A 12,102-nucleotide genomic window follows, 5' to 3' on the forward strand; every position below is an offset into this window, starting at 1 on the left:
TGTAGCATGGATGCTCTGCAACCAGCATGTGAAGGAAAATCCGCACTCCGACACGTCCATATGGTCACACCCGATGCTGCCAGAGAACACAGCCATGTCACAGAGCTCCACAGGGCTCACATTTTATGACTCCTCAGCACAATAACAAATAAATCAAGTGTGCAGGGAGGAATTTCTTGTGCACTGAGCTTCCACTATAGACATTTTTCATTTCAGAAACATGAAAATATTTGATTAAATGGATTAATATATGGCTGCTGGGAAAAATCTAATGGAAGAGAGAAAAATGGAAAATGTTTCTTTTTAAAGCCCTCAACCTAAAGCTAAACAGCAAGGTACAGGCTAGCAATACCAAACAGAGGGCAAGAATCTGCCACAAAAGAAACAACAGTCCCTTAAACATCAAGAGCCAAGTTCTGTCCAGCTGATTTTCTACAGCACTAAACTGCCCCACAGCCTTGGGGAGTTTCCCTCACTGAAGGTGTGCCCAACCCTGTGATCAGTACGTGAACTACACAAAACCCACAACAAGGAAATTTTTGCCATTTCCAAGAAGCCGTAATGGGAAAAAGGCTGAAATTTATCTATCTGTTATCTTCCGACCAGTCATGCCTCCTCTGATCATCGCCAGCATTTTCTTCCAAGTCCTTCAGCCTGACAGAGAGGCACCCCCAGCCCAGAGAGGGCTCCATGGTGGTGGCAGGGAGCTCTGGTAGCATCACGGGGCAGCCTGTTTTCAGGCTCTCCCAGTCTCACAGCTGGAGGCACAGGAGACGCAAGCATCAGACACAAGTTACTGTACTGTCAAATCCATCAGAGCAGAGAGAAAGACGAGGTGAGCAGAGAGAGAAAGCAGAGGTAAGAATCTCCTGCCTGCTTCGGTGTTCTAGTACTGCACCTGCTGTTATTCACAGTGCTGCTACTTGTATCTTCTTCAAAGGACTGTCATCTCGACAGCAAGGCTGCAGGTAAGGGCTTGACTCACAATGCACAAAGCCTGCAAAGCAAAGTAGGTCGGTGACTGCAGCTCTTGGATGTTTCCACCCCCTGCTAAAATGCAGCCAGACACCGCGGCAGACGTTCGGCACCCGCCACTGCTTTGAGAAGGAAATGAGAGTTGCTTTCCCACTTGACACTACAGAGGGAATTTCAGATAGGCAGAATGTAATTACTTGGCCTGGAGTTGGGCCAGGAGCGGGGCCCAAGACCCCTACCCTTATGTAAAGTGTCACAAAATCTCCAATGACTGCAAGCGTGAGGACCTCAGCTTTACATCTCTGGCTGCTGTCATTGATTCTTCATGGCTAATTACCTAATAGTGACCCTTGCAGCAAATCTGAGAAACAAACCTTGCCGCTTGAAACCATTCAAGTCTCAGAGACCGAAAACTACACAAAAATCGCTTGGTGCAGAGTATCTTTTGACAGCAGGGAGCAGGTGGACAGCAAGCCTCCTGTGTCTTGCACTGGTAGCATGCCACTCAGAAACCTACTGGGGTTTTTGGATGGGCAAACATAGCTTCAAAATGCAGCACCCCCAAAACACAAGCCTACTGTATCAACTGTACACCAGGGTCTCCAGAGTTTTGCTGTACGTAGTTGCCAGCTGGTTCTGTTTATTTTTCTTCATTTTTCATATTTTGACTGTAATAAATAATTAATCCATGGCTTTGTAACTTGCTGACAAATACAAATGCATCGCATTCCAACGCAGTGTAACGTGTCACTCACAAGAGCCAACCTGCATGATGCAGAAAAGTGATGTGCAGAAGGCTTTGGAAAGTAGGCTAATCATCAAGGTCACCCACAAGAGTTCAGGGAAACTTTTTCTTCAAGCTATCTCTTAGAGGATATTCTTACCTGCTGTGGGGCACCAGAACTGGGTTAAATCTACACAGGTCTAGTCATCTTCCCACCTTAGCTCGGCCCTTTACCTTTTTGTAGCTCCTTGTCTCCAAGATCTCACAAACTTTTGGGAACATAGAAGGCAAAACTTGCAACGTTAATTACTTAGAGCACTTCCCTTACTTTACAGCTTTGAGAATCTGAACCCCAGGAAACACATTGTTTCTTCCAGGCAAAGACAGAATGGAAAGCAAGGAGGAAGTCGGTAGCAGAAGAGACAAAGGAGACTGAACTAGGCAATAATTAATCTGTGTGAGACCAACGTGTTTCAGAAGGGGCAGGACTACAAGCCAGAAAAACCTCCCGCCTTTGGCAAAAGGTGACTAGATAGTCGGAAGCAGTGCTAGCAGCAGCAGAATGAGAGCGGAGACAAGGCTGAATGCCAAGATGCATGGCAAGAGTAGCAAAGTAGTGCAAGCTGCCACGAAACAGCAATGGGGAGAGCAAAGGAACTGTGAGATTATCAGAGAGGAACACGGTACAGATGACTCTCTGAGAGTGGTCACACAATGGGATCAGGTGAATGGCATCGAACACCAGTGGCAATCCCAAAGAATGGTCTACAGCAGAAGGCATCACCTCAGCTTTTTAGATTGAAAAAACATCTCCTGAGCCTCTCTTGACCATCAGCAGATGTTTGGTTTTGTGACATGCATCACCAGTTATTAGGGATACACATAAGGCTGATTTCTCCTTCTGACTGAAGCTGAACTGCAAAGATGAAAAGTCTTGTAGTATTTTCACTTTCTTCTACTAAGACCTGAGAGAAGGATAGAACAAAGGTGTACAAACCAAAACTTCATACAAGTCACAGAGGCTGTAGAGAGGAGCAAAACAATCCTAAGGGAGGCTGTGAAGTGAAGGCCCATTCCCCACAAAATGCTTATCATGGTCATTTTAGAGGTACTTTGAAGTGTCAGTCAGTACCTAGAAAGCACTTCTCCACGTTACTCTCTTCAAAAGCCCGGTGTTACCCATGCGTGCTGTGCCCCCCCACAGACACCCTGAGAAGGAAGTCAGTGCTCTGACCTGTACGGGCTCCGGAGGGAGCTGGACAACGTGCTGCATACGCTCACTGTGGTGATGCCTGGACTCTTCCTCATAGATCACGTCCCTCTCATGCTGGGGAAGGTTCAGGAAGCGGCGAATGGTGCAGAGGTTCTCCCAAAGCGTGCGGTTTTCTGGACTCGGGTTTTCTTTCCAGCGGAGCAGCTCGCACAGCCAGCCCTGCAATGATAGGGTCAGCACAGTCAATTCACTGAGCACGAAGGAAACAGATGCGAGCAGAAGGTCAGCTCGACTTAAAGCTCCATGCTGCAAGTTTTGCTGGTCTCATCTCACACAGAACCTCGCCTACCCTCAGCTGCTCCTTGATATATTTTATTTCCTGCAAGTTGGAGAACAGAAACAAGCAGCTGTGCTTAACAGGAACCAGGAAGCATGGTATCTTGCCCCCCTGTCATAATCACACCATGTTTAAAATGCTCGGATATCAATATTTTTCCTATAGAAAATTAGAGTTGAAATAAAGGCGCATCTCCACTCTGTTTGAGAGACCCTTTATTTCTTCATCCAAGCAAGAGAGAAGAAGACATAACCCCTGAGACTTGCTAACAACCCTCATGCTAAGGGCTGTTCCTATCAGATCAGAAATTCAACATCTAATGAAAATGTTTAGAAGAAGATATTATCAAGCAAAGACCTCTGATCTGCTGTCACTAGGTTGCATTGACTCTCCCAGCTCTGAGCCCCACTAAAATTTGACAGCTTTAAATAATCAAATGGCCACTTAGAAGAGGCAACCTCACAGAAAGGGAATCTTCTGGTATTTAACAGAAACACAGCTAACAGGATCCTGCAGAAGTTACTGGAGAGATCAAGGTACTAGGTGGTGGTAATTCCAAACCCAACTACAGATGATAATGATAGTAGATTTTATTCCTGCGATATCATTTTAAGGTCACTTTGAAATGCCTTCAGAAAGTCACCACTGTCGGAGATCCTGCAGGAGCTCTGCACAGGGTCTGCGAGCTCAGGCCCCTGGAGCAGGAACCACCAGTGCTTCAGGAAGGGGCAACCAGGCTGAAGCACAAAGCCAACCGCAGCGCACAACGGCAATGGCTGTTTAGGTGAGGACAGCCCGATGTGTGCTGAGCGTGCGTGGCGGTGACCTGGCCTCCCCAGCGGGTTGACCAGGGACGGCAGCCGTGGCTGCACCTGCCCAGGCCGGGGGGATGCAGCCAGCCCCATCCCACTTGCCCGCAGCCAACCTCACTCGGGGCTGGGGACAGCGGTTCCCGACCGTGCCTACGCACAGGAGCACAATGCACATGACAGAATATGAGAAGATAATGCCGAGGATGCTGTCAAGGCGCCTCACTGACTCCTGTCAAAATATTTTACCTAGTAAATTTATAACCCATCATTTTTGAGCTACAGCTCAGCATTCTGACACCGTTTTGACAGGCACCTTACAATACCTAAAAGATAGCTTGATCAATGTCAAAACCGTTCGGTACGAGAAGGAGCCAAAACGGCGTTTTCCCGGACGGCGACTAGAGTGAGCTGAGCAGCCCGGTTCGTCACCAGCCCACGCGGGGGTTTTTCGGTATTGCTTTTTTGTGTAACAACTTGTAAGCCATTGAGAACTTCCACCGCGTGCTCTAAACCCCCTATAAATACCATAAGCCGTTGTTTGTCTTACTCTCCACTGTGTCTTCTGCCTTCGCCCCCCCAAAAAAGGCAAGATTTGATTATCTCCGCTGCATCAGCCAAGACAGCAACACCAGCTGTTCTCATTGTGCAGCCTCTTCCTCACGGCCTACATGTTAATAACCTGATCATTCCATTTTCTCCTTCAACTGCCGGCTGCAGCACAGCGAAGAGACAAAAACCCAGGCCCATCTGCAGCAGCTGTAGGCACTGAACTGTGAAGCCACCAGGGATTTATAAACTAATCTGTAACACAACACTGCCTTGTTTTTACAAGTGAGAGGCCACATTTGTGCAGACCTGATCTTTTCTTGCAATAAACTGGGGGGGTGGGTGGGGGGGCAAGGATGAAAACAAGATATCTAATCATTTACTTAGGGGGAAAGAAAAATCTGTATTATATTTTCAAAGTATTTTGACCAATATTTGTGTAATCTCTCAGCCAGGTGACGTCTGCATTTTAATGTGGTTTGGCCACATCCCCTGCTCTCGGTTCTCCTCTTTCCCTTTGCATGCTCAGAAATCCTGCAAAACTTTCTCTCTTTTCGAGAAAAGACAGGAGGAAAATCTCCCAGCTCCACAGCGTTTTCTCAGGGGTTCCGCCATACAAAGGAAATAATTTTTGAAACGGAAAATAAACCATCTGTGGAAAAAATAAGCTCCTGTTGCTCCCTGTTTTCAGTGATCGGAATTAGTCTCCAACTGAACTCTTTCAAATGTTTCAAGCAGGTACAGTTAACATCTCCTGAGGGATGCTGCAGCACGAAGACCAATCGTTTAACAGAAAACACACTCCAAACCCTGCACCCGTGGAGCCGGAGCCCCACGCGGGGCTGGGCCTGGGGAGGACGGTGCCAGGGGCTCTCCCGAGGGCTCCAGTGGAGCACAGGATGGCTCGGCAGGGCCACCTCCCCTTCCCAAAGTTGGGGCAACCAGCCCGACGGCGACTGCGGCGTTTTGATTTATCTGTCCCGTTATAATCAGCGCTCATTACAATCACTTAGAGCAACACTACAGGCCTCATTACGGACTAGGCACTCGCTGCCATTAGTCTTTAAGAGGGATAGCGCTCAATTTGCCTGGCAACATGCGAGGTCCTGACCTTGGAGCTATTAGGGAAAAGATTAGACTGCAGTGTGACCATGTGTGCAGACACGAGCAAACCAAATTAATTTCTGGCAAAGGGAGGCACCAGGCAAAGACCCTGCCGTCCCGAGGACACCTGAGAACTTCTCCATTCCCCAAAGGAGACAAGCTAATGGCACGTTTAAAGGAGCCTGGTTCTGAAGGTGAAGCACATCCGTGGTATTCAGAGAGATATTAATCCAGTTTCCCCGCAAAGTATTTGCTTGGCTGATCAGATTAAGGGATCTAGCCTTCAACAGCACACCCCCACCACAGCAGGCCCCAAGAAATCTGTGATACTTCACAGCCTCAGACATATTGCACCATGTGTACCCAGCTGCTACAATAATTAGCTTATGAATGTATCAGCTGGTTCTGTGATTTTTATAAATAATAACTAACCTACAGAGCAGAAAGACTTTCATGAGCCTAATATTAGCAAGAAATTGCAAGGTGTGCCTAACTCTGAATTGTCATTGTGCTAAACGCCCTGTCTTCTCTCGCGTCGTGCGGGACTGGATCTCCCCCAGCACCCTTTATAAATGTTTATTTTTGCATCGGCAACGGCAACGTATTTGTGGCAGCTTTCTTCACAACAGCCATCATCCGCTCACCCCCACGCATACGCACGCGTACCCACTGCGTGCATGTGTACGCTTCTCTGCATCAAATCTCTCCTGCCACTGCTCTTTTCCTACCCTTCCCCTCGTTCGTTCAAGCACTCCTTCTCTCGCCCATCCCTTCAAGACCCTACCTACTCATCTATGGGGCTGCTTATTAAGCGATAGCTTTGGCTAATATGTGAGAAAACACAGCGCTGCAGCTTACTCACACATTCTTTATGATTGCAAGTAACCGCCTTCCCCACGCACAGATGAAATGTCTGCGTCGGATTTTCTTAATTATTTATTTAAATAATCTTAGCACGCCATCCAAGAAAGTTTTGCAGTACCAGGCAATAAAAAAAAAAAAAGTGTAAATGTCAAATAAAACAGTGACAGATGACAGTATTCTCTATTGAATAGCACCGTTTCTTCGTGCATGTTCAATGAGAACTCATGAATTATTAATATTCAAATCTCCTTTTTCTGTTAAAAATCTCAACTTGGGGTTTTTTGGTTGCTTTTTTTTTAATTTTCTTTTATTTATTGCTTTGGGTCTGTGTATGTTACACAGAGCTTTCCAGGAGAATTATTTCATTTAAGAAATGCTAACACACAGAAATTTTTGGAGCTACAGCCATTCACAGTGAATTTTCATCTACAGCTACATTTGTTGGCATGAAGACGCAAAAGTGAATAAGGAGACACTATCTCACCACCTTTTCCCCTGCTCGTCCACATCTGAGCGCGCTAAATTACAAGTAGATCCTACTTCTGAGAACGTACTCTGAAAACCTAACAAGCAACACATCCTTCCCCAGATCTGTGATACACCGTTTTTCTGATCCTGCCTCCTCTGTACGTCGCCAGTCTCGCTCCGCTGCACAAACAGCCCCCTTGACCATCACAGAGTTACCAGGAGAGTTTGACATGCACCGGTGCCAATACGGGTGGCAGAATCTGGCCCTTAACGTCAGCTGCTAAGGTTCTTAAACAGAAGAGGTTTAAGGTTCTTAAACAGAAGAATCTTCTTGTTCCATTAAAAATAAGAGGAGGAAAACCAGCATAATTAAAGGATACTTTTGGCTGTACAGTCAGGCACACCCAGTGTCTGCAGTTACAAGGAATTCTGCTCAGAAGTTCCTTCATTTCACCCCAAAACTTCTAGACGCGTGAAGAACACAGCCCCATTTAGCTCCTTAAAGAGAGCTGCAGAGAAGTGCTGGCCTCTATTTCTGTTGTTCTCATGAGACAAGACAAACATTTTCTAAGCATTTTATTTGATAACACAAATAATATCATATTAATGTCCTATTTTTAATCTCTCTCTCTGTCTCCTAATCAAATACACTTCCACGTAGCTAAGCAAACAACAACAAAAATCTGCAGGAAGCCAGCCATGCCCATTGTGCTTTCACGCTGTTAAAGAAAGAGCGTGCTTACTACGCCGAAGCATCAGCCTTGGCACACTCAAACCCCCCCGAGGGACAGTTAGCTGGTGCAGCAATCCCGAGCCATGTTCTCTGTCACTTGTCCCTGGGCCCTTTTTAGCAGCTTGACCCTTTCACTTTTGCTAGACTTATCCTGGAGCAGGGGAGGCTGCTCCAGCAGTCAGAGGGACCAGACTACGATACGGTCAGGTTTTCCAGCGCTCAATGAAGGACTGCGTAAATATCCTGACCCCCAAAACTGCTTCCTGCAGATCTGCTGACCTGCAGTCAGTCAAGGACGCAACTTCCAATCAAAGGAGAAGGAGGCATGTGGGAAGAGGTCAGGCTCAGTTATGCTGGGGCTACAGGCCGATGCTTACACTTGGAGCAGCATCTCTACTGAAAGCCATCACAGGAGGTGGCAGTCGGGTGTCCACGGTGACTTAGTCACGGGCAGCCTGCCTGTTCAGGCTGGACCACGAGGCACTCGGAGCCTGGTGAAAACTGCAACGGAACTGACCTTGTGCTTCCCTGCAGTTACACTGGAATTAATAACAATAATACAACTGATTTTCTGTGCTGACATTTTCTAGGGTCTCCAGTGAAAGCATGAGTAGGCAAATGAAGAGTTTTTAGTAAGAGTGAATCAGGAATAAATCTCAAAAATAAATGTAAAAGGCCATTTCCTCACCCACATCATCAGTGCAGAAAATGTCAACATATGTGACAAAAGGGAAAAAAAAAAAGTAGCGATGATCGACGCGAGTCTTGAAAGATTAGGAAAGAAATGCTGCGTTCCCCAGAGAAAGCTTCCTTTCTATGCGGGATCACAGGAGTCCTCCGGACAAACTTCCTCTCTTCCCTCCGCTCAGTTTGGGACTTTCTGCAGTGCAAAATGAGCCAGATAATATTCAGCTCTTGTTCCTTAGTCGCCAAACTCTCTTTCCATGAATCCAATAAGTGTCTATTAAAATAAATAAACCCCCTAATGATTCAAGATAACCTAATCAAGAAAGCTGAAATGGATAAAAGACTAACTGTAATGGAGAGTTCTGTCCTGGCTTCAATGAATTCTTGATGAGGGCCGGGGGAGGGGGACTGAATCTGAGAAGCTCTACTTGGAGCGTTTTGATATGGTTCAAGGTTAAGCACTCAGTAGCCTGGATTTTCTGAAACCTCGGTACTTTTCCTCCACCCTAAATTTAAGGCATAATGCAAAGCACTTTCAGGAGGGCCAGTTTCTCACTAGCCTTATAAAACACAAAACAACACGAAAAAATGAATGAGGTACACAAGCCCTGACGTATCTTAGATTCATGGAAACGCCAAGTCTGCTCACAGCTCTTGGCCTCAGAGGGAAGGATGCTGTGCACTGAGGATATTTCCAGCGTGCCAAGTTCAAACTAGCTTCTCCCCACGCTGGAGAGGAAGTGTGGGTTTGTGGTTAGGGCAAGCAGCCTGCCATCAGCTCCCAGGTCTGCCAAGGACTTCCTGAGCAAAGCCCCAGCTCCACGACTGTCCCTGCTTCACTCAGCTGCTGAGGGGCTAACACACTGCTGCAGATGCTGTCCTGGATGGGGGTCACGCTGTGACTCCACATAGAAGGCTGAAAAAAGAAGCTAATGTCCAAAGGTACTTCAAAGAAATCTTAAGTTCAGTCGAGGAGAGAAATATCTTTCCGTAGTTTGCCCGTATGTAACAAGAACACCAAAGTATCAGCACAACAGACATGTCCCAGCTGTAGAGATTCACAACATCATAAAGGCACCGAGATGCTACAGCAGTAAGAAGCGCCCTATATGTATAGACTATATACACTACTCATCTTCACCACCAGCTGTTTTTTCTAGCTGTTGTTCATCATCACCGGAAGCTAATTAGTTCAAGGGCACAGAAAATACCTATTATAAGTGGGGAGAGAAGGCATCCCATCATATTGAACAAATCCAAGGGAATATAAATTGGGAAGGAAAGAGAGGGAAGGACAAAACAAGGGGTTTCTAGAGCTAACCCTGCCCGAGAGTGATGCTGCTCATCCCTCTCACAGTACCTCTCTTTTTCTTCTTGGAGCATGGGCAGCAGGTGAGGGCATGGGAGGTGGCCATGGTGCTGAGAACCATCTAGCGTGGGCTCCTAGTGTGGGGCTAACATCCTCCTTGGCCAGAGAACAGGCTCCCAGACAATCCTGGCAAAGAGGCAGGGATCTCAACATGAAAAGGAAAAGTCAGAGGAAAGGCAAGAAACCGTCACAGTGATTTCCTTCCATAGCCCTGGCTTTCTCTTAACCTGAAGGATCTCAACTGAAGGGTTTTTCTGCCCCCAGCCTCCACCTCTCTCCCCAGTCAAGCTTATTTTTTGCTTGTTTTTTTTAATTTATTTATTTTTAATAATATACAGGCAAATATACGAATTGGAGACAGAGCTTCGCCAGCTGAATGTTTTTTTCAAACTCTGCTCCATGAGGTCTCTCTTGCTTTACTGTGATGCAACTGGAACAAATTCCAGTCCCTTGAGGAAGAATTTCAGTTTCAAGGGTTTACTTTTTGTTTTCACTGGACTGGTGAAGGCCAAACCCTTCCACGTGCCCTGTCTGGCGCAGATCCCCAGCAGCATGTGCTCCCCTCCCCACGCCACCCCAGCCTGATTAAGGAGAGTCTGCTGCCCTGGGAGAACTGTAAGAAGTTTGATTTCCATGTTCATACCGACTTTGCCCTCCCACAGACTGTCAACAAGGGCTCCAGAAAGCTATGCCCACTATTTACTTTGATAGTGACTGTTTATTATGAACAGAACTATACTTCTAAACTCATATTGCCCAGACTAAGAAAAAGAGGTCTGCTGAGCACAGCACAGCTTCTGCTAAAGCTCTCACAAGCAGAGGTCAGAGGGGCAGTGCTGCTACACAGTATTACAGAAGCGCTGGCACATGGTCATGGGGAAAACGGTTTTCCTGAAGTCATACTGTAGAGCAGTTCCAGAACTGGACACAGAAGCCGGTTCTCAAGACCGACAGTCCAAACCTGAAGCAAACCAAGGTCAAAGTCTCTGCCTGTCCCACTGCCCAGCTCTGGAGACACACAGGCTACCTGAACCTCTCTGAAATGGCACACCAGAAATACATCTCCTTCTGAATCACATACAACCAGGAGAGCCCAAAGCGCAGATAGGAAACCAAATCCTGGTGTTCTGGCCACACTCAGAAACACTCCCAATGCGATAACGCAGGTCTCGGGTTTAGCCATTTAAGGGACAGAGGGCACTAGCAGGCAGCATCCCCGGAGAAGCGTGCTGTCCAGTGGGTACATCACTAACAGCTGGCAGCTAAAACAGGATGACAGCTTTGGAAGCTGTGTTTGGAGGGCACTGAGCCCCTCAGCTCCTGCTGCCTTCGAAATTACAAAGGGATGCACAGCACTTCACAAACAAGACTAAAAAGGTCTAGATATAAGTTGCAAGGAATAAAATGCCTATTAAGGTGAGTGAGTGATGAATAATTCAATGTCTAAAATGAACAGCTTGAGATCTTTATGAAGGTGGATTCACTTAAAGAAGTCTCACCACACCACCTTGGTACCTCCGTGAGGCCCTGTTCCTCGCATTTGTGTTGACTTGTGAGCTCTGTGATTTGTAACCTTGGTTCTTGCAGCTGCCCTTCCCTTTAGTTGCTGAACTGAGACTGCCATGACTTAAGTATAAAGATGGCTACTCATTAAATTAGAGGTCAATTAACTTCACCAGTAGATGATGCCGCTTGCAATAACTGTTCTCAGTGGGTACTCAGTGGGTACCACTCTTCCTGTACGAAGACAGAAGACAAAATGAGGCCTCCATTGGCTCCGGATGCTCTCTTGGGTACATGACATACAGCCCTGCGTAAAAAATGTCAAAACAGCCCTGTCGGAGATTCACTGGCTGCTAAAACTGTGAAGATCTCACAGCACCGTGGATTGCTGTTGACAGAACAGCAGTGCCCAACATAACACATGCCTTGTTAGCAAACTGGAAGCCTCTCAGTAGTCTGGGGTGAGGGAATAATAGAGGAAGCCAACACAACGCAAGCCAGGCCTGCGGAGAGCAGCAAGGGAATGAACCTTGGCGGAGAGTCCAAGCAAACCCTCAGACTAGCTCTTTTTTCCCCGCTTTCAAACTCTCTCTTCTGCAAACACGGGCCGTTTTCAATGAGCACTTCCCACCATGTAACTCAGCTGCTGAAATCAGCAGCATCGTCCCCAGAAATGCCCATGACTGGCAAAACTGGCCTGCACAAAGCTCTGGGAAAGCCCCGCTGCCAGTTTTTAGACAAGCTGGACCTAAGGCGACACGCCAACC

General features: G+C 46.9%; 1 protein-coding gene across 2 annotated transcripts in view; it reads right to left on the reverse strand.

The window, feature by feature from the left end:
• SATB2 (SATB homeobox 2) overlaps nt 1-12,102 on the reverse strand; it is a 131,419-nt gene that overhangs the window by 20,251 nt on the left and 99,066 nt on the right. For both annotated transcript variants that reach the window (XM_086615682.1, XM_086615681.1), the window contains exon 10: nt 2,934-3,131. In XM_086615682.1, coding sequence (XP_086471808.1) covers nt 2,934-3,131 — 198 coding nt within the window. The remainder of the gene's footprint in view (nt 1-2,933; nt 3,132-12,102) is intronic.

The sequence above is a fragment of the Tauraco erythrolophus genome, chromosome 8 (genome assembly GCF_009769465.1).
Source record: "Tauraco erythrolophus isolate bTauEry1 chromosome 8, bTauEry1.pri, whole genome shotgun sequence".
NCBI classification, from domain to species: domain Eukaryota; kingdom Metazoa; phylum Chordata; class Aves; order Musophagiformes; family Musophagidae; genus Tauraco; species Tauraco erythrolophus.